This window comes from Chroicocephalus ridibundus, chromosome 21 (genome assembly GCF_963924245.1).
Source record: "Chroicocephalus ridibundus chromosome 21, bChrRid1.1, whole genome shotgun sequence".
Classification (NCBI taxonomy): domain Eukaryota; kingdom Metazoa; phylum Chordata; class Aves; order Charadriiformes; family Laridae; genus Chroicocephalus; species Chroicocephalus ridibundus.
Window position 1 is genome coordinate 2,399,063 of NC_086304.1, and position 20,226 is coordinate 2,419,288.

The window sequence follows — 20,226 nt, forward strand, 5'->3', positions numbered from 1 at the left end:
GGCAGGCACCGGTGCGGGAGCGACCACGTTTAATTACCGTGGTTGGCGCGGGCCAAGCCCTGGTCCTACATGGTAGGACGAGCCGAGCTCCGGCGCTGAGAGCCACCGCGTCCCACGCCATTCCTGGTGGCCGTGGGGGGCGGTGGCTCCAACGATCCCCAAAAGCAGCGAATAAATTAGAAAGGATTAAAAAAAAAAAAAGCCCTTGAAAATGCGGACATGGGGACCTCGTCACCCCAGGCTGGGGGACAAGGTGGACACGGGGGACCCTCATCACCCAAGGGAGGGAGATAGGGGCAGCCTGGGGACGTGGGGACCTGTGTCACCCCAGGCTGGGACACAGGGACCCTTGTCACCTCGGGCTGGGACACGGGGTGGCTGAGGGTGGCGGGGATCCTGTCACCCTGGGCAGGGAGCTCAGGGACATGGGGTCCCTTGTCACCCTGAGCTGGGACGCAGGAACCCTCATCACCCCGGTGTGGGCCAGAGTGGGGACACAGGGACCCCTGTCACCCTGGTGGGGGCCAGCCTGGGGACCCTCGTGGCTCAGGGCATGGAGCTGGGGGGAGCGGGACCCTGCCACCCAGGGCAGGGGATGGCTTGGGCCCCCTGCTAGCCGCAGTGTCCCATGGGGACAGGGATGTCCCCATGTCCCCAGCAGGGGCTCAGGGCCGCCCGGGGGCCGCCGGCACCAGCAGGGGTTTGGGCAGCACTGGGGGCTTCATGGAGAGAGAGCGCTCCAGGGTGCCGGGGCGGGGGCCCCAGGGCGGCCCCCCCGGGGCCCCCAGCGAGTGCATGCGGGTGAGCCCCCGGGCTGGGCCGGGGGGTCCAGCCGCCGGCCCCCCCAGCGAGTGTCTCTGTGCCAGGGGCCGCCGGGGTGGGGGGGGGCTGTCGGGGGGCACGTCCACCCGCCGGGTCGCCCCGTCGCGGGGGGCCGGGGGGAGGCTGGCGAAGGGGGCTCCCGGCTGTACCCGGTTGGCAAAGGAGCCGGTGCCCGGGGGTGTCACCGGCCACCCCGACCCCCCCGTCCCGTGCAGCCGCTGCAGCAGCTCCTCCAGGGTGGCCTTGGGTGGGGGTCCCGGGCCGGGGGGCTCCGGGTACCCTGGGGTGCCAAGATGGGTGGCCTGGCCGCGCCGGGGCTCTGCTGCCCGCTCCCGGGGCATCTTGGCGGGTAGCTGCGGGGTGGCCTCGGGGGTGGGCAGCTCGGGGGGGTCCCGCAGGCCCCCGGCCCCTCCCTGGGGCGGCAGCGGGGGGTAGAGGCGAGGAACGGGTGGCTGGGCCGTGGGCCGTGGGGCGGTGGGGGCCTCCGGGGGTCCCTTGGGGACAGCGGGGCGGCGGCAGCCGGTGGCCAGCAGCCCGGCGGCCAGGGCACCCAGGGCAAAGGCGCCCAGCACGCAGCCCACCAGCACCGGCACCGGCACCGTCGCCGCAGCCCCCGGTCCGGCCTGACGCACCCCTGCGGGAGCACCCGTCAGCCCCACGCGCAGGTGGGGGGGCCCCGACCCCAGCCCGGACCCCTGGGGTCCCTCTCCCATCCCTGGGGTCTCTCCTGGTCCCTGGGGTCCCCCCAGTGCACGGGGTCCCTTTTCCACCCTCCTGGTCCCTCTCCTGTCCCCCGGGTCCCTCTCTCACCCCTGGGGTCTCTCTCCCGTCCTCAGGGTCCCTCCACACCAAGGGTCTTTCTCCGGTCCCTGGGGACTCTCCTGGTCTTTGGGGTCCCCCCACCCCTGTCCCTGGGGTCCCTCCTGGTGCCCAAGGTCCCTCTCCCATCCTCAGGGTCCCTTCCTGGTCCCAGGGGGGTCCCCCCACCCCAGGGTCCTTCTCCCGTCCCTGGGGACTCTCCTGGTCCTTGGGCTCCCTCGACCCCTGTCCCCAGGGTCCCTCCTGGTGCCCAAGGTCCTTCTCCCACCTCTGGGGGTCCCTCTCCTGTCCCCAGGGTCCCTCTCTCACCCCTGGGCTTGCCCCCATCCCCCAGGTCCCTCCCCAGTCCCTGGGGTCCCTCTGTCTTGTCCCTGGGCTCCCTCTTAGTCGCTGGGTCCCTCCCGTGTCCCTCCATTGTCCCCAGGGTCCCTCCCAGGGGGTGTCCAGGGGGGACAAATGGGGTGTCACTGACCATGGGCCAAGTCCCTGTCCTCGTCACCGTCCCCGGCAGCTGGTGCATCTATGAGAGCAGAGCGGGGTCAGGCCAGGCCACCCGCGTCCCCTGGGGCCACCTGCATCCCCTCAATGTCCTCCACATCCTCCGGAGTCACCCACGTGTCCCAGGGCCACCAGTGTCACCCTGGGGCCACCTGCATCCCCCCCCGACTTCGCGTCCCCAGAAGTACCAACGGTGACCCTCTATGTCCCCAAATACTCCCATGTCCCCAGTGCCCCCCATGTCCCCCCTTCACCTTGGCAGGTCCCACTGATCCCGGGGGATCCCTCTGTGTCCTGCTCGAAGCCGCTCCTGGGGCACACAGGGGAGACGTCACCCACTGTCCCCAGTGTCCCCTCCCCGCGAGGAAGCGACCCAGGAGATCAGGGCAGGGAGAGGCCACCGCGGGGGACGCTTACGGGAGGTCCTCGGAGAAGGGGACGCAGCCCCTGGGGGGCAGCCAGACGCAGTAGGGGTCCCGGGCGGCCAGGCAGCTCCTGCGCGGGGGGGACCCAGGCGGCCGGGTGACACAGCTGCCCTCGCACGCCCCTTGTGCCCTCGCACGTCCCTTGGGCTCTCACACCTCTCCGTGCCCTTGTGCGCTCTCGTGCCCCGTGCCTGGGTGTGGCCCTGGGCCCTTGCACACCCTTGTACCCCCCTGGGCCCTTGCACCCTCTCGTGCCCTTGCACACCCTTGTGTCCTTGCACACCCTTGTACCCTCTCGTGCCCTCGCACCCTCTCATGTCCTTGCACACCCTTGTACCCCCCCGGCCCTTGCACCCTCTTGTGCCCTTGCACACCCTTGTGCCCTCTCGTGCCCTCGCACCCTCCTGTCCCCTTGCACCCCCCTGGGCCCTTGCACCCTCCCATGCCCTCACATACCCTTGTGCCCTCGCACCCCCTTGTGCCCTCGCACGCCCTCGTGCCCTTGCACCCTCCCATGCCCTTGTACACCCCCCTGCTCTTACAGTGCCCCCGCACGCCCCGTCCCGCCCCGCTCACCTGCGGCAGGCCCCGTGCCGGGCGCAGCGGCTCAGGGGCAGACGCACCAGGCACCCGGAGAAGGCGACGAGCAGCTCCCGGCCCGGCGGGTGCAGCTCCAGCCCCAGCACCCGGCTGGCGCCCCGCGGCCCCCGGCACCTGCGCACACACACACCCCCCCCCAGAGCACCCATTGCCACTGCACTCACAGCCCCACGGCACCCCACAGTGCCTGCCAGCACCCCACAGCACCCATCGGCACCCCATGGCACCCATCAGCAACCCATGGCACCCCACGGCACCCCACAGTGCCTGCCAGCACCCCACAGCACCCATCGGCACCCCACGGCATCCATCAGCAACCCATGGCACCCCACAGCACCCATCAGCACCCACATGGCCCTGCAGCACCTGCATGGCCCCAGAGCACCCATCAGCACCTACATGACCCCATGGCACCCATCAGCTCCCCCCAGCACCCACATGCACCCCCCCAGCACCCATCAATGCCCTGTGGCACCCACATGGCCCCCCCCCCCCTCCGTATGGCACCCGTACGGCACCCACACCACCACTGCACCCCTCGGTGCCCACTGCCTCCCAGCACCCATGAGCCCCCCACCACCTATCAGCACCCACCGGCACCCACGAGCCCCCCAGCACCCACAGCCCCAAGGTACCCCCCAGCCCCCCACCAGCCCTGAGCACCCAGCGCCTGGCACCCACCGCCCGGGGTCGTAGAGGCTGATCTCCTCCAGCAGCAGCGTCTCGGAGGCAGAGGTGTCCCCGCTGTCACCGGGTTCCCGGCTGTCACCGGGTGCCAGGGTGCCGCCGGGGTGCCGGCTGGCCCCGGGTTGCCGCGTGGCCGCCAGGACCTTCAGCACCCGCCCGTCCTCGGCGCCCAGGAAGAGCACGGTCTGGTTCCCCCGCGGCCCCGCGCCCGTGTCCGCCGCCAGCTGCGTCAGCCTGCGCCCAGCGCACCCTCGCACCAGGGCCTGGCACCAAGGGCCTCGCGCGCCCTCGCACAAGAGCCTCGCACAAGGACCCTCCTCACCCCGCAGCGCGTGAGCCACCCCCTGTCCCCAAGGTGTCCCCCCGTCCCCGAGGCCGCCCGTCCCCTCCCCGGGCGCACCTGGTGCCGGTGCGGGTGAAGAGGGGCCGCCCACCGGCGGGTGCCACGGCGCCGTGCAGCAGCGGGTGCTCCTTGGCGAAGGCCAGCGTCTCATCGGGGAAGTCCCCGGAGGTGACGACGCCGGCGGCCGGTCCCATCCCGGCGCAGCAGCCTGGCCTGTGGCACAGCCCGTGTGGGGACCAGGCATCCGGGCGGCCACCGCACCCCGAGGGGACCCACGCGGCCGGGAGCTGGGCGGGGGTTGGGGGGGGGTACCTGGGTCGGGGCACCCTGTCCTCTGGCACCGGGGTCCAGGTGCCACCAGCGCCGCGGGGCTCGGCGAAGGGTCCCTCGAACGCCCGCTCCACGTCCGCCAGGTAGAAGGCGCAGACTGCCGAGCCGGGGATGCTGCGGCGGCGGCGGGCGGGGGGTGGCACCAGTGCTGGGGACACCCCTGTCCCCTCCCGGGGCTGCCAGGTCGGCCTCGGTTTGGCCGGGGTCCCTCCGTGTCCCCGTTGGTCCTCGCTGTGTCCCCAAGCCCTGTTCCCCTCTGTCTGTGTCCCTGTCTCCTGTCCCCACTGGGTCCCCATGTCCCCCTGTGAGTCCATCCCCATGTCCCCGTGTCTGTCCCTCCCATGTCCCCACGTCCCCATCTCCCGTGTCCCCACATCCCCACGTCCCCCTGTGAGTCCATCCCCATGTCCCGTGTCACCACGTCCGTCCCTCCCACCTCGCCATCTCCCATGTCCCCATGTCCGTGCATCCTCGCGTCCCCATGTCTGTCCCTCCCATGTCCCCTCTGTGATGGCATCCCCATGTCCCCATCCCCTGTGTCCCCATGCCCCTGCCCGTGCCACGTTCCCCTGCCCCATGTCCCCATGCTCACATCCCCCAAGAGCCCGTGTCCCCGTGTCCCCGTGTCCCCATGTCCCCCAGCCCCGTGGCCCCGCCGCCATGCCTGTTGGGCTGGGTGCCGAAGAGGGCGAGGACGGCGGGGCGCCCGTGCAGGGCCCGGGGGGGTGTCACCGCCTCCAGGACATCGAAGTAGAAGACGGCGTCGCCGGGGACGGCGCATTGCAGCCGCACCTTGAGGAAGGACGTCCAGCGCCGCTCCAGCACCCGCGGGGAGCCCCCCCGGTCGTTGCGGCACACCCGTGCCACCCGAGCCACCACCACCTGCGCCAGCACCCAGGGGTGTCAGCACCCCGGCACCCGCGGGCATCGGCACACGGGCACCCATGGGTGTCACCGCCCAGGGACCCACAGGTGTCAGCGCCCCGGGACCCATGGGCATTGGCACATGGGCACCCATGGGCGTCACCACTCAGGGACATGTGGGCATCATCCCCTGGGCACCCATGGGTGTCACTACCCAGGACCTGCAGGTGTTGCCACCCTGGGACCTGTGGGCATCGGTACACGGGCACCCATGGGTGTCACCGCCCAGGGACCTGCAGGCGTCAGCACCCTGGGACCCACAGGCATTGGCACGTGGTCACCCATGGGTGTCAGCACCCGGTCACCCATGGGTGTCAGCACCCAGGGACCTGTGGGTGTCAGCAGCTGGGGATGATCAGAGACCCACAGGCATCGTCCCCTGGGCACCCATGGGTGTCGCTACCCAGGACCTGCAGGTGTCACCGCCCAGGGACCTGTGGGCATCGGTACACGGGCGCCCGTGGGTGTCACCGCCCAGGGACCTGTGGGCATCGGTACACGGGCGCCCATGGGTGTCACCGCCCAGGGACCTGCAGGCGTCAGCACCCCGGGACCCACAGGCATTGGCACGTGGTCACCCATGGGTATCAGCACCCAGGGACGTGTGGGCATCATCCCCCGGGCACCCATGGGTGTCACTGCGCAGGGACCTGCCAGGGTCACCACCGAGCGACCCACGGGCGTCAGCACATGGGCACCCATGGGTGCCAGCTCCCAGGGACCTGTGGGTGTCAGCAGCCGGGGATGATCAGGGACCCACAGGCATCGTCCCCTGGGCACCCATGGGTGCCAGCTCCCAGGGGCCCACAGACATTGCCACCCAGGGTCCCACGGGTATCGGCACCGTCCCCCAGGGGTACTGGCACCTCGGGCTGGCACCCATGGGCACCCACAGCGCCCTGGGAGGCACCAGCACCCGGCCAGACCCCCCCCATGGAGGGGCGCTGCATCTCCCCCACCTTGATGCCTGGGGGATGGGCACCCGGGTGCCGCCCCCCACCCCCGGCCCCGTGCCACCCTGTCCCCGCGCCCACCTTGCCCAGGGCGCTGAGCTCCGCCGCCACCTCCCTGAAGAAGAAGTAGACGTAGGGGCCGTAGGGCAGCGCCTGGACGAAGTGGGGCTCTGGGGGGGGCGGGGTGGGGGGAGCCGGGGGGGGGGGGCCGTCAGCCCCCACCACCTCCTGTCCCCTGTGCTCACCCCCTCCCCTGCCCCCCCCCCCGCCGTGTCCCCACAGCCCTGTACCCCCACATCCCAGCCCTCTGCCCCCCACAGCTCCGGCCCCCCCATAGACCCCTACCCCAGCCCCAATACACCCCTAACCCCCCCACTTGTCCCCAATTCCCCCCCCCACAGACACCTACCCCCCCACCTACTCCCGTCACCTCCCCCATCTACCCCCATAACCCTCTACCCACCCCCCCACAGACCCCCCCACACACCCCTACCCCTCTGCCCCACGCCCGTACTCACCCGTACCGCCCCCCCACACCCGTCCCCATCGCCCCCCCTCCACCCGTCCCCCCGACCCCAGCGCCCCCCATCCCCGTCCCCCCCCCATACAGCGGGGTACCCTGCAGCCAGCGGGAGCTGTACTTGAGGGTGCGCAGGGGGGGCCGGCCGGGGCTCAGGCTACGGTAGATCACCGCGTCGCTCGCCTGGAAGTCGGCCACCGTGGCCGAGTACAGGCTGCCATCTGGGGGGCCGGGGGTGGGGTGGGGTGGGGTGGGGTGTGTGTGTGGGTGACACCAGCATCAGCCCCGTCCCCACCCCGGGGACCCCATCCCACCCCCCCCATCCCAGCACCCACCGACAAAGAGGGCGACGACGCTCTGCTTGGCGTCGAAGGGGCACCGGGCCTGGCCGCTCACCTCCTCGCCCTCCTGCGCCAGGGTGCTCACCTTTGGGGGGGGGACGGGGATGGGGACGAGGTGCTGAGACACCCCCCCCCCCCGCAATCACACGCCCCCGCTGCCCCCAGCCCCGGTGGGGAGCTGCTGAGGACCCCCACACTCGTCACACCTCTGGCCACTTCCCCCCTGTGCTCCCCAGTAGGGGCTGAGACCCCCCCCCCATACTCATCACACACCCCCCCACCATCCCACCCCCCACGGGGGGCTGAGACCCCCGACTCCCCCCCCTCATCGCACCCCTCCGTTCCCCCCAGCGAGGGCTGAGACCCCCCCACACTCATCACACCCCTCCGTTCCCCCCAGCGAGGGCTGAGACCCCCCCACACTCATCACACCCCTCCGTTCCCCCCAGCGAGGGCTGAGACCCCCCCACACTCATCACACCCCTCCGTTCCCCCCAGCGAGGGCTGAGACCCCCCCACACTCATCACACCCCTCCGTTCCCCCCAGCGAGGGCTGAGACCCCCCCACACTCATCACACCCCTCCGTTCCCCCCAGCGAGGGCTGAGACCCCCCCACACTCATCACACCCCTCCGTTCCCCCCAGCGAGGGCTGAGACCCCCCCACACTCATCACACCCCTCCGTTCCCCCCAGCGAGGGCTGAGACCCCCCCACACTCATCACACCCCTCCGTTCCCCCCAGCGAGGGCTGAGAACCCCCCCACACTCATCACACCCGCCGCCCCCGCTGCGCTCCCTGGCAGGGCTGAGAACTGAGAACCCCCCCCAACTCATCACCCCCCACCGTGCTCCCTTGGCAGGCTCTGAGCCCCCCCGCCGCCCGTGACACCCCCCCGGGTCCCCCCCACCTGGTAGGTGCGGCAGAGGGGGCTGAAGGCGTTGGTGCCGCAGGCCAGGAGGCTGCCGGCGTCGCGGGGCACCAGCACCCTGATGTAGTTGTGGCACTCGTCCTGCGGGGGGGGGACACGGGGGGGACATGGGGGACCCCGGCGTCACCTCCTCCCCCTGCCCAGAGCCCCCGCTTTGCCCCCATCCCTTCTATCCCCATCCCCTGGACCCCCACCCTGTCCCCCCGCACCCCCATGACCCCTGTATCCCCCCATATCTTGTACCCCCCCCCACACCCCCCCCCATAACTGGTACCCCTGGACCCCCACCCCCCCCATTCCCTGCACCTCCATATCCTACACCCCTGCACCCCCCCACCATGTCCCCCCGCACCCCCATGACCCCTGTATCCCCCCATATCTTCTACCCCCCCACACACCCCCCCCACAACTGGTACCCCTGGACCCCCACCCCCCCCCATTCCCTGCACCTCCATACCCTGCACCCCCCCACCATGTCCCCCCGCACCCCCATAACCTGCCCCCCTGTGCCCCAATACCCTGTACTCCCTACCCTGTGCCCCCACCGGGTACCCCTGCACCCCCACACCGTGTGCCCCCGTACCCCCATAGCATGTACCCCCCCCCCCACCCTGTACCCCAACACCCTGCACCCCCGCACCCCCATAACCCATACGCCCGAACCCCTGCACCCCCGCACCTCGTACCCCCGCAGCCCACGGCCCAGCACCCCCCGTACCCCCACCCCCCCACCCCCTGTACCCCAACACCCTGCACCCCAATACCCCGCACCCCCTGCCCCCACCCCCTGCACCCCTGCACCCTGCACCCCAACACCCTGCACCCTCACACCCCGCACCCCGTACCCCTGCACCCCAACACCCTGCACCCCGTAACCCCACCCCCTGTACCGCTGTACCCCCACACCCTGTACCCCTGCACCCTAACACGCTGCCCCCTCCCACCCTGCACCCCGTACCCCCACACCCCATACCCCTGCACCCCAACACCCCACCCCCCGTAACCCAAACCCTGTACCGCTGCACCCCAACACCCTGCACCCTGTACCCCCACACCCAGTACCCCTGCACCCCAACACCCTGTACCCTCACACCCTGCGCCCTGTAACCCCACACCCCGTACCCCTGCACCCCAACACCCTGCACCCTCACACCCTGCACCCTGCACCCCAACACCCTGCGCCCCAACACCCTGCGCCCCGTACCACCACACCCTGTACCCTGCACCCTAACAACCCGCACCCCGTACCCCCAGCCCCTGCACCCCTGCACCCCAACACCCTGCACCCTCACACCCTGCGCCCTGTAACCCCACACCCTGTACCCCTGCACCCCAACACCCTGCACCCTCACACCCTGCACCCTGCACCCCAACACCCTGCGCCCCGTACCCCCACACCCTGCACCCTGCACCCTAACAACCCGCACCCCGTACCCCCAGCCCCTGCACCCCTGCACCCCAACACCCTGCACCCTGTACCTCTGCACCCTGCACCCCAACACCCTGCACCCTCACATCCTGCACCCTGCACCCCAACACCCTGCACCCCAACACCCTGCACCCTCACACCCCGCACCCCGTACCCCAACACCCTGCACCCCGTTCCCCCAGCCCCTGTACCCCCACACCCCAACACCCTGCACCCTCACACCCTTGCACCCCATACCCCCACACCCTGTACCCCTGCACCCCAACACCCCACCCGTAACCCCACCCCCTGTACCCCTGCACCCCAACACCCTGCACCCCATACCCCGCACCCCTGCACCCTGCACCCTGTACCCCCACACCCCATACCCCTGCACCCCAACACCCCACACCCCGTACCCCCAGCCCCTGCACCCCTGCACCCCAACACCCTGCACCCCGTACCCCCACACCACGTACCACTGCACCCCAGCACCCTGCACCCTCACACCCCGCACCCCGTACCCCCAGCCCCTGCACCCCAACACCCTGCACCCTGCACCCCAACACCCCGTACCCCCGCACCTGCAGCCGGCCCCGCATGGCGCAGTTCTCCCTGTCCCGCGTCTCCCAGGTGAGGTGCTGTGGGGTCAGACGGGGGGTGGGTGGGCATGGGGACCCCCCGCCTGGCCCCCCCCGGGTCCCGTCCCCCCCGTATCCCCCCGCCCCGTCCCCCTTACCCGCTCGGGGTACAGCGTCCCCTTGTCCTGCCCCAGGTCGAAGGCGTAGATGTGGTCCCTGGGGGAGGGAGGGCGTGAGCGGGCGAGGGGACACGGGGACACACGAGGGGCACGGGGACGTGCGAGGGACGGGGGGACACGTGCCACACGCAAGCGCGAGGGACCGCAGGGACGGGTTCGGGGGTACCCGGGGGCACAAGCACGCACAAGCGGGGCGTGCAGGCGGGCTGGGGGGGGAGCAACGGGGCTGGAGCGCGCAGGAGTGGGCACGAGCACGTGCAGGTGTGCGCACGAGCAGGGACAAGCGCACGCACGTTTGCACGAGCTGGCAGCAGCAAACAAGCCTCCAGGAGCACACGCAGGCGCGAGCGAGCAGGCACAGGCTTGCACAAGCACGGACTGGCAGGTCCAAGAACGCACGAGTGTGCACAAGCTTGCACAAGCACACACAAGCGTGCACAAGCGTGCACAACCTCGCACAAACATGCAGACGGGGGGACAAACCAAGCGTGCGCAAGCGTGCACAAGCTTACGCAAGCATAGACAAGCATGTAGAAGCGTGCACAAGCGTGCACGAGCAGGGACTAGCATGTACAAGTGTGCACAAGTGTGCACAAGCATGCAGACGGGAGACAAGCCCAGTGTGTGCAAGCATCCCCAAGCGTGCACGAGCTTACACAAGCACACACAAGCATGCACAAGTGTGCACAGATGTGCACAAGCATGCAGACGGGAGACAAGACAAGCGTGTGCAAGCATCCCCAAGCGTGCACGAGCTTACACAAGCATAGACAAGCATGTAGAAGCGTGCCCAAGCGTGCCCGAGCGTGCACGAGCTTGCCCAAGCAGGGACTAGCATGTAGAAGCGTGCACAAGCGTGCACAAGCATGCAGACGGGACACAAGCCAAGTGTGTGCAAGCATCCCCAAGTGTGCACAAGTGTGCACAACCTCTCACAAACATGCAGACAGGAGACAAGCCAAGCGTGTGCAAGCATCCCCAAGCGTGCACAAGCTTACAGAAGCACACACAAGCATGCACAAGCGTGCACAAGCATGTAGACGGGAGACAAGCCAAGCGTGTGCAAGCATCCCCAAGCGTGTGTGAACATGCACGAGCTTGCGCCAGCAGGGACTAGCATGTAGAAGTGTGCACAAGCGTGCACAAGCATGCAGACGGGAGACAAGCCAAGTGTGTGCAAGCATCCCCGAGCATGCACGAGCTTACACAAGCACACACAAGCATGTAGAAGCGTGCACAACCTCGCACAAATATGCACATGGGGGGACAAGCCAAGCGTGTGCAGGCATCCCCAAGCGTGTGAGAACATGCACGAGCTTGCGCCAGCAGGGACTAGCACGTAGCAGCGTGCACAAGCGTGCACAAGCATGCAGACGGGACACAAGCCAAGTGTGTGCAAGCATGCACGAGCATGCACAAGCAGGGACTAGCACGTAGCAGCGTGCACAAGCGTGCACAAGCATGCAGATGGGGGGGACAAGCCGAGTGTGCGTGAGCATGCATGAGCTTGCACAAGCAGGGACTAGCGTGCCCAAGCGTGCCCAAGCTCACACGAGCTTGCACAAGCACCGACGAGCGTGCCCGAGCGTGCCCAAGCGTGCCCAAGCTCACACGAGCTTGCACAAGCACTGACGAGCATGCCCAAGGGTGCCCAAGCGTGCCCAAGCTCACACGAGCTTGCACAAGGACCGATGAGCGTGCCCAAGCGTGCCCGAGCGTGCCCGAGCTCACACGAGCTTGCACAAGGACCGACGAGCGTGCCCGAGCGTGCCCGAGCGTGCCCAAGCTCACACGAGCTTGCACAAGGACCGACGGGCTTGCACAAGCGCTCACCGGGCGGCGACGAAGAGGGTGCCGTTGAGGCGCAGCATGCGCTGGAAGTCGAGGCCGAGCTGGGCGGTGACATTGTCCCCCCGAAGGCCACCGAAGCGGGGGTAGGCGGCGGTGGCTGCGGGGGGACAGAGGGGACCCGGTGACACCCTGCCGGCCCCCCCCCAGCCCCCGTCACACACACACACCACTACCCCCCCCCCCCCCCAACCCCCGGGGGGGACCCCATCCCCGCTCACCTGCCAGCTCCACGGTGCTTCGGGCCACCAGGTCCCGCGGGAAGGCCAGCGCCGCCCCCCCCGGGAGGAGGAGGAGGAGGAGGAAGGGCAGCGGGACCCCCAGCATGGTGGCGGGGGCTCGGAGGGGACTCGGGGCTGAGGGTGACACCCCCCCCCCCGCCCCGGGCTGCCAGGGGCTGATGTCAGTGCGGGGAAACTGAGGCACGGGGGGGAGTGGGGGGGGACGACACAGGGCAGCCCTGGGACGGGGGACGAGGGGACAGAGGGGACGAGCGCCCCGAGTGCAGGGACAGGGCTGCCGGTGCCCCCTCCCAGTGCCCCAGTACCCTCCTCCCAGTGCTGCCATCCCAGTGTCCTGTGTCCCCACCCCCATGTACCCAGTGCCCCCCTCCCAGTGTCTCCTGTATCCCCATCCCCGTGTCCCCATTGCCCCCACCCAGTGTCCCTTGTATCCCAGTGTCCCCAGTGCCCTATGCCCAGTGGTCCCAGTACCCTCTTCCTGGTGGTCCCAGCGCTCCCACCCCAGTGTCCCCGGTGCTCTCCTCCCAGTGCCCCCATTTCGGTGTCCCCAGTTGTCCCTCCCAGTGTCCTCAGTGGCCCCCTCCCAGTAATCCCAGTGCCCCTGCTCCAATGTGCCCGTCCCAACGTCCCCAGTACCCCCGCCCCAGTGCTCCCAGTGCTCCCAGTGCTCCCAGTGCCCCGGGACACCAGGCACGGCACAAGCGTGTGCAGCGGGGCACAGCCATGTGCACCCCCCGCCAATGACACCCCCCCGGCACGACCTCCCCCCCCGCCAACACCCGCCCAGCACCCGGTGCCACAGCACCCCAAAAGCACCCCAAAGCACCCCCACAGCCCCCCAACACCCCCCATACACCCAAAACCACCCTACCCCGACCCCCCCACGCACCCTCACAGCCCCCCAAGTACCCCTCACAGCACCCCAACGCCCCCACAACACCCCACCTACTCCCCAAACCACCCCAAAACACCCCGCCCCAGCACCCCACTGACCCCCCCCCACAACACCCCCCTTCAACCCTGCCCCAACACCCCAACTACACCCCCACCTGCACCCCACAACCACCCCCAAACCAGCCCCAAACGCACCCAAGCGCCCCCAACACCCCACCGACCCCCCCACCAAACCCCCATCGTACCCCGCCCCAACACCCCCCCTACACCCCACAACCCCCCACCTGCACCCCAAAACCACCCCCCCTACAACACCCCCCCCAACACCCCGACTACACCCCCCACCTACACCCCAAAACGCCCCCAAACACCCCAAAACCCCCCCGCCACAGCACCGGCCCCCCCACAACACCCCCCAACAGCCCGATTATACCCCCAGAACCCCCCAAAACGGCCCCAAACACCCCAAACGCCCCCCCCGCCACAGCACCGACCCCCCCCAACGGCCCGACTACACCCCCACAACCCCCCAAAACGCTCCCAAACACACCCAAAACCACCCCCCTACGACCCCCCCCCCGCACACCTCCCCCCCCCCCAACACCCCGGCTGCACCCCCCCAACACGCTCCCCCCCTCCTCTCCCCCCCCCCCGACCCCTCGGTACCGGCTCCGTTCCCCGAACGGCTCCGGGCGGCTCCGCCCCGGAACGGGCCGGGACCGGCCGGAGCGGGGCCGGGGGCGGGACCGGGGACCCCCCGTGGGACACCCCCCCCCGGCCCCGACAAACACACCCTCCCCCCCCCCCCCCCCCCCAGGGGGCCACCCTATAGATAGGCGTTAATCCCCCTTAATGAGATGATCCTCATTAGCTGCTGGGGGGGCTGGAAGGAGGGGGGGCGGGGGGGGGCGGCTTGCACACGCGTGTGCGACTCCCCCCGCCGCTTCCCCCCCCCCCGCCCCGTGTCGGTGCACACGCGTGTGCAACGGGGCCGGCTGTCACCTCTGCGTGTGTGTGTCCCCCCCCCGAGTGGGGACCTGTCACCTCCCCTGCACCAGCGTGTGGCCGTTTGCACGCTCGTGTGAGCTTGGGCCAGCGGGGACTGGGAGCACTGGGAGCTACTGGGAGCACTGGGCTCCCCCCCCCGTCACGTCCCGTCACGCCCCCCCGCAAGGGGACTCAGGCTCTGGTCCCCAAGTGTCACCAGTTTCCCCTCCCTGGGGACATCGTGGGGGACCGGGTGGCCCTGGGGGACCCTGGGGAGAGCCCTGAGGTGCTGGGGGGTCCCGGGGGTGTGGGCGCAGGGTGACACCTGGTGGCACGGCGTGGTGTGGCACCTCGGTCCCCTGGGTGACTTGGAGGCGGGGGCTGGGGGGGGGGGGAATGGCGTTCCCGAGTGGGTGCCCACAGCCCCGGGGGCATGGCTGTGTCCCCAGGGTGCTGACCGTGTCCCTGAAGGGTGACAGCATCCCCAGCGGGCGACCATGTCCCCAGCGGGGTGACAGTGTCCTCGGGGGGGGTGTGTGTGTGTCCGTGTCCCCGAAGGGACGACTGCGTCCCCAGGGGGAATGACTGAGTTCCTGGGGGGGTTAACCATGTCCCCAGGGCTGTGACCATGTCCCCGGGGGGTCATTCATGTCCCCAGGGGGGTGTCCATGTCCCCAAGGGGTTGTCCATGTCCCCAGGGGGTTGCCCATGTCCCCAGGGGGGTGAGCGTGTCCCCAGGGAGGGTGTGACAGTGTCCCCGGGGGGTGACAAACAGGCAGAGTCGGGTGACAGTGCTCCGTTTTATTTACAGGCTCTCGGGGTGGGGGGTGACTGTCCCCATGGGGGTCCAGGCACTGGCACAGGGGGGGTCCCACCCCCCCAAGACCCCTCCCGAGAGCGAAGACGTACAAATAAATACAACCAGAGGAAAAACACCAGCTGGTAAACCTTGTCCCAGTACCTCCCAGTGCCTCCCAGTAGCCTTGCGAGAGGGCTGGCTCTACACCCAGGTGTGGGGTGTCCCTGCAGCAGGAAAGGTCCCTTGAAGGAGACAGGAAGGGGACACCATGTCCCCCCCCAAAAAAATCCCTGTGTCCCCTCCAGTATCCCCCAGACGGGGCTGGGAGTGCCCCGGCGTCCCCGTCACCGTGGGGTGGAAGTCATGGCGTGGCAGTCACGGCATCATGTCGCCAGTGTCCACGGTTGTCACAGCGTGAAGATCTCGTCCTCGGCATCGCGTCCCCGGTGTCCCCAGTGTCACAGGGTGAAGATCTCGTCCTCGGCATCACGGAGAGCGGCCGCCCGCGGGGTCCTGGTGAGGGGCCGGGGACCAAGGCGGGGACCCCGGGGGGCTGGCAGGACCCCGGCATCGGGGCTCCGGGTGCCTTTGGCCTCGGCCGTGCTGCAGGGGATACAGCAGGGTGACACTGAGGGCTGGCCCTGCCACCCACCCACCCACCCTGCAGCCAAAAGCCCCCCATTTTGCCCCAAAAGGAGAGGCGGGAGGGGCGCGCTCACCCGGTGCTGCCGGCACGGAGCCGCTCTGCCGCCGCCGCCTTGGAGCGCCCGATCTCGGCGTCGAGCTGCCGCAGGAAATCGGTGGCCGAGAGGTCGTGGCGGGATGGGACGGGGGCGGCCAGGGTGTCCCCCGGGGGGACGGGTGCGTCTTTGTCCTTGTCGTCGGGGCAGGGTCCCTCCGGCGCGGGGATGAGGAGGGTGGGCTTGAGGAAGATGGTGTCCGAGGTGTAGAGGCGGTTGGCGCGCTTGATCTGCTCCATCTGCCGGGGACGGGATGGGGACGGGGATGGGGACGGGGATGGGGACAGGGACAAGGACAGCAATGGGATGAGGTCAGAGATAAGGATGGCATGGGGACAGGGACAGGAGGGGACAGGGATGGGGATGGGCACAAGAATGGGGACAGGATGAGGGAGGGGACAGAGACAAAGGCAGGTATGGGATGAGGACAAAGATAAAGATGGGACGGGGACAGGGGACAGAACGGCGGAGGGGGACCATGACACAGTGATGGGATGGGGACGGGGACAGGGACATGAGGGGACAGTGATGGGATGGGGACGGGGACAGGGACAGGAGGGGACAGCGATGGGATGAGGAAAGGGACAGGAGGGGACACGGACAGGGTGGGGACAGTGATGTCACGGGGACAGCCATAGGGACAGGGACAGGAGGGGACAGCGATGGCCCCATGGACTCGTCCTGCCCCCCCCGCCCCGCGGATCCCGCCCCACGGCCACCCGGACCCCTGGATGTCCCCCTCCTTTTGCCCCCCGCCCCTCCGTGGCCGCTCACCGTCACCCCGTAGCGCAGCGCCAGCCCCGGCAGCGTGTCCCCGGGCTGCAGACGGTGCTCCCGGGCGGGGGCCGCCGCTGCCCCGCTCCCCGCCGCCATGGCGGGACGGCCCCGCTCAGCCCCGGCCCCCGCCAGCGCGGGGGGGGCTCATGCGAACAGCCCCGGCCCGGGCGGGGGGACCGGCCCAGGGCCCCGGGGCTCCGGCCGCCGCTCACGGGGGCGGGCTGGGCCCCGCCACCGCCCCCGGCCACCCCCGGTGAGGCCGGAGACGCCAGGCCCGGCCCGGCTGCCCTCGCAAAGTCCTCTGGGACTTGTAGTCCGGAAAGCGGGGGGATGGAGGCCGGAAAGGGGGCAGTGATGCCACCACCCCCGCGCCCACCCCGGGCCCCTCTCCAGCCCCCTCTGTCCTGCCATCACCCCGGGTCCTGCCCTCCCGGAGGGTCTCTGCCCCTCCACGCCGCGGCAGGGGATGGCGCCGCAGAACTACAACTCCCGTCATGCCGCGGGGCCGCGGCCGCCTGGGGACACGGCGGGACCACCCGCCCCGCCCCTCGCGTTCTCTGATTGGTCACTTCCACCCCCTCCCCGCGCACGGCCCGCCGGGAAAAGCCCCCCGGAAGCTGGGCGGAAGAGGGGGTGGTTCCCATAGTAACCGCCGCGGCCGCCATGTCCTTCAAGCGGGAGGGGGACGATCCCGGGCAGCTGGGGGTGCTGCAGGTAGGTCCCAGACCACCCCCAAAGCCCCCCGGACCCTCTCCGAGCCCCCCAGACCCCTGCAACCCAGCCTCCGGCTTTCCCACATCCCCTCCGGGTTCGCCCCCGTGCCCCGGCCTGCCCCCCCCAGCTCCCCCCAGCCTTTCCCCGCTCCTCCGTGCCCGTAAATCCCTCTCCTGCCCGTCGTCCTCCCTGCCCGCAATGCTGCTCTGCCCCCCCTCACCCCTTCCCTGCCTTGGCCTCCCTCGGGGTTCCCCTCCTGACGACCCAAATACTGCCCTTGGCCCAGGCTGCTCCCCAAAATTACCTCCTTCCCTTGCCTCAGCCTGCCCCTGTCCCCCAAACCGGCCCCTCCCCAGCCTTGACACCCCAATTTCCTCCCCTTGCTCCCTCAGAGGGGTGTCCCCAGGGTGCTGGGGTTTCCTGGCCTAAGAGGCAACAGGACTGAGCATGAGGGCTGGTTCCCTGTGGCAGACCCCCCTGTCCCCGGCAGCAGGCACGGGGGGGGGTGGGTGGGGTGGGGCGAGTGCTCACCCGGCCGGCTCGGTCTCTCCCAGAAAAGACGTGTCGCGGACCTGTTGGCCAACTACATCCCCGAGGACGAGGCACTGCTGCTGAGGAGCGGGAGGTGAGTGGGACCCCTGAGCGCAGCCCCCTCCTGCGGCTGCTTGTGGGGTCCTGACGGCAGCTTTCCCCCCACCTTGGCATAGGTATGCCTGCACGGTGTGCGCCCACCACCCTGTCTTTGACACGCTGGACGTGCTGACGGTCCACAGGGCTGGCAAGAAGCACATGAGCAGTAAGTGGGGGACCGGCGGGGGGGAGGTCTGCGCCGAGCAAGCGCGTCCCCCAGTCCCCTTCGCTCTCTTCCAGGCCTGCAGCGTTTCTATGGCAGGAAGCGCTCACTCCAGGACGCGGCCCAGAAACGGCAGCATGAGCAGGAGGTGCAGGCAGAGGAGGCAGGAGTGCAGGTCGGTGCGAATGCCCCTTCCTCACCCCACTGGACTCTTGGTCAGGCCCCTCCTGAGCTCTGACCCCTCTCCCCAGGGCTCCCCGGCCCCTCTGTTGGCACAGACGAGGAGGATCGCCCGGAGTGCTCTGCTGAAAGCGGCTCCCTACAGCAGCTGCTGCCGGAGAACAGGGTGAGGCGTTTGGTTTTGCTGCTGGAGGACGGGGGAAAGCTCTGGGCTTCCAGGCAGGGTCCGGCAGCGCCACGGCCTCGCTGCCGTCAGGCATTTGTGGGACAAGGCCCTGACTCCTCCTCACTCCTCCTGTTGCAGGGTGCAGGGAAGCAGCTCCCAATCTGGTGTCACCCAGAGAGGGCCGAGCGTTGCCCCGACACCGCCGGAGCCGTCGCGGAAGGACAGAGAAGCCGTGGATGCCAGCCCTGCAGCCCTGCTGCCAGGGCACTGCGGTGGGCGAGCGGGTAAGAGCCATCCAGCCGCTCTGGGGCTGCACTGGCACCGGTGGGAGAAGGCGCCTGGGCTCTCAGCCGCGTGTCTCCTGTTTCTGCGGGTCTCACCAGCTCCTCTCTGCCCTCCCAGATGCACCGAAGGCGGCTCCAGCCCGGACACAGCGAGGTGGCAAAGGAAAAGCTGCATCATCAGCCCTGAGCCGGCCTGAAGTCCTCAGCCCCGAGAGGCGCCAGGCCCTGGAGCGATACCTGCAGCTGCGGAGGTGAGTTGTGACCCCGATGGCGCAGGGAACCCCATAATGAGCCACCTCTCACTCCCTTTGTCTGCCCGTTTGTCCGTCCCCAGCGCCGGCTGGATCCAGGACCGCTCCGGCAAGTGGGTGAAGGACAAGAATGCCGAATTCGACTCCGATGAGGACGAGCCGCCCACGCTGCTGCCGGCCTGAGGTCGCCCTGTACCCCACTGGTCCCCACAGGGACAGTTCCCCCAGGCTGTCCCCAAGCCCCGCCATTAATAGAGGCAGCTGGAGAGGACAGAGGTGTCTGAGCCGTTGGGGCAGATCCCGGGGAGGGGGTGGTATTGGGAGTCCCAGCATTTTGCCGCTCAACCTGATGCTTGTTTGGGGTGTCCCCTCCCTGGCCAGAGCCCTGCAAGCGCTGCCAACCTCGACATAGGTTTCGGCCCGTCCCCTCCTGTCCCTGGCCCAAGTCACGCTCGTTTTCTCGCACACTGGCAGCTGCCTGCGGGTCGTGGCCTTTCAGGGTGGCGGTGCCGGGTTCCCCCCCTCCTCCCCAGCCCCAGCAGCTGTCCCGGTGCTTCGGAAAGCGCTTGGCCATGTCACCTGCCTCAGTTTTCCCCCCATTTTTCCTGCCAGCCTTGGGTTCTTCCACACTGGGGGGGCACCCACGGGACTGTTGTTTACGGGGCTGTGCCCTGAGCTGGCATCTACACCCCTGGGACAGCACCCACCACCCACCCAAGGGTCTGCCTGGGCCCTGGGGCTGGATCCTGTCCCTGGCGGGGGGCTCCCTGGCAGCGCTGCCCGGGGTGATGTTACCCCCGAGCGCTGGGATTTACCCACTCGCTCGGCTCGTGCCTATAAATAGGTGGTGGCACCTATAAATAGGCCCTGTGTCCCCCCCCCCACCCTCACTGGGCTGTGGGTCCTGGCCCCCACGGGCCCTGGGTGCCCGGCTCCGTGCTATGGGTCTGCCGGCTGGCCGCTGAGGGGGGGATTACCCTGCTCCCCCCACCCCTCCTGGTGCCGTAACTCAATCTCCCAGGTATAAATACCCCGCTGCTCCCCGAGGGGATCCAGGCGTCCGGCCCGGCCCCATGGATTAACAACCGGAGGCTAATGGGGGCCTCGAGCCCTGCAAGAAGGGGGGGTGCACCCAGCCTCCCTGGTGGCGTTACCCTCCCTCAGCCCATCCCTATGATCCCGATTCTGGCC

The 20,226-nt window shown here is 69.6% G+C and overlaps 3 protein-coding genes across 3 annotated transcripts; 1 reads left to right on the forward strand and 2 right to left on the reverse strand.

The window, feature by feature from the left end:
* Positions 1 to 12: 12 nt before the first annotated feature.
* Positions 13 to 14,041, reverse strand: SEMA6C (semaphorin 6C). Its single transcript, XM_063357344.1, is given in 19 exon segments — positions 13 to 890; positions 893 to 1,456; positions 2,114 to 2,161; positions 2,394 to 2,449; positions 2,557 to 2,634; positions 3,141 to 3,278; positions 3,846 to 4,085; positions 4,252 to 4,407; positions 4,507 to 4,638; positions 5,189 to 5,406; positions 6,483 to 6,571; positions 7,020 to 7,142; positions 7,257 to 7,347; positions 8,172 to 8,273; positions 10,185 to 10,241; positions 10,340 to 10,397; positions 12,194 to 12,308; positions 12,430 to 12,595; positions 14,011 to 14,041. Coding segments are annotated over 18 exon segments (2,649 nt in total). The 5' UTR covers positions 12,536 to 12,595; positions 14,011 to 14,041; the 3' UTR covers positions 13 to 612.
* A 1,092-nt stretch (positions 14,042 to 15,133) lies between these two features.
* On the reverse strand, positions 15,134 to 16,943 carry LYSMD1 (LysM domain containing 1). Its single transcript, XM_063357415.1, has 3 exons — positions 16,645 to 16,943; positions 15,850 to 16,109; positions 15,134 to 15,733 (listed from the first exon to the last, which is right to left on the reverse strand). Exons 1-3 carry the CDS (start codon positions 16,741 to 16,743, stop codon positions 15,589 to 15,591), a joined length of 504 nt encoding a protein of 167 aa, XP_063213485.1. The 5' UTR covers positions 16,744 to 16,943; the 3' UTR covers positions 15,134 to 15,588.
* A 295-nt stretch (positions 16,944 to 17,238) lies between these two features.
* Positions 17,239 to 20,148, forward strand: SCNM1 (sodium channel modifier 1). The gene is made up of 8 exons (XM_063357413.1): positions 17,239 to 17,361; positions 17,916 to 17,986; positions 18,069 to 18,157; positions 18,232 to 18,329; positions 18,406 to 18,500; positions 18,639 to 18,784; positions 18,903 to 19,035; positions 19,119 to 20,148. Exons 1-8 carry the CDS (start codon positions 17,311 to 17,313, stop codon positions 19,216 to 19,218), a joined length of 783 nt encoding a protein of 260 aa, XP_063213483.1. The 5' UTR covers positions 17,239 to 17,310; the 3' UTR covers positions 19,219 to 20,148.
* The last annotated feature ends 78 nt before the right edge of the window (positions 20,149 to 20,226 follow it).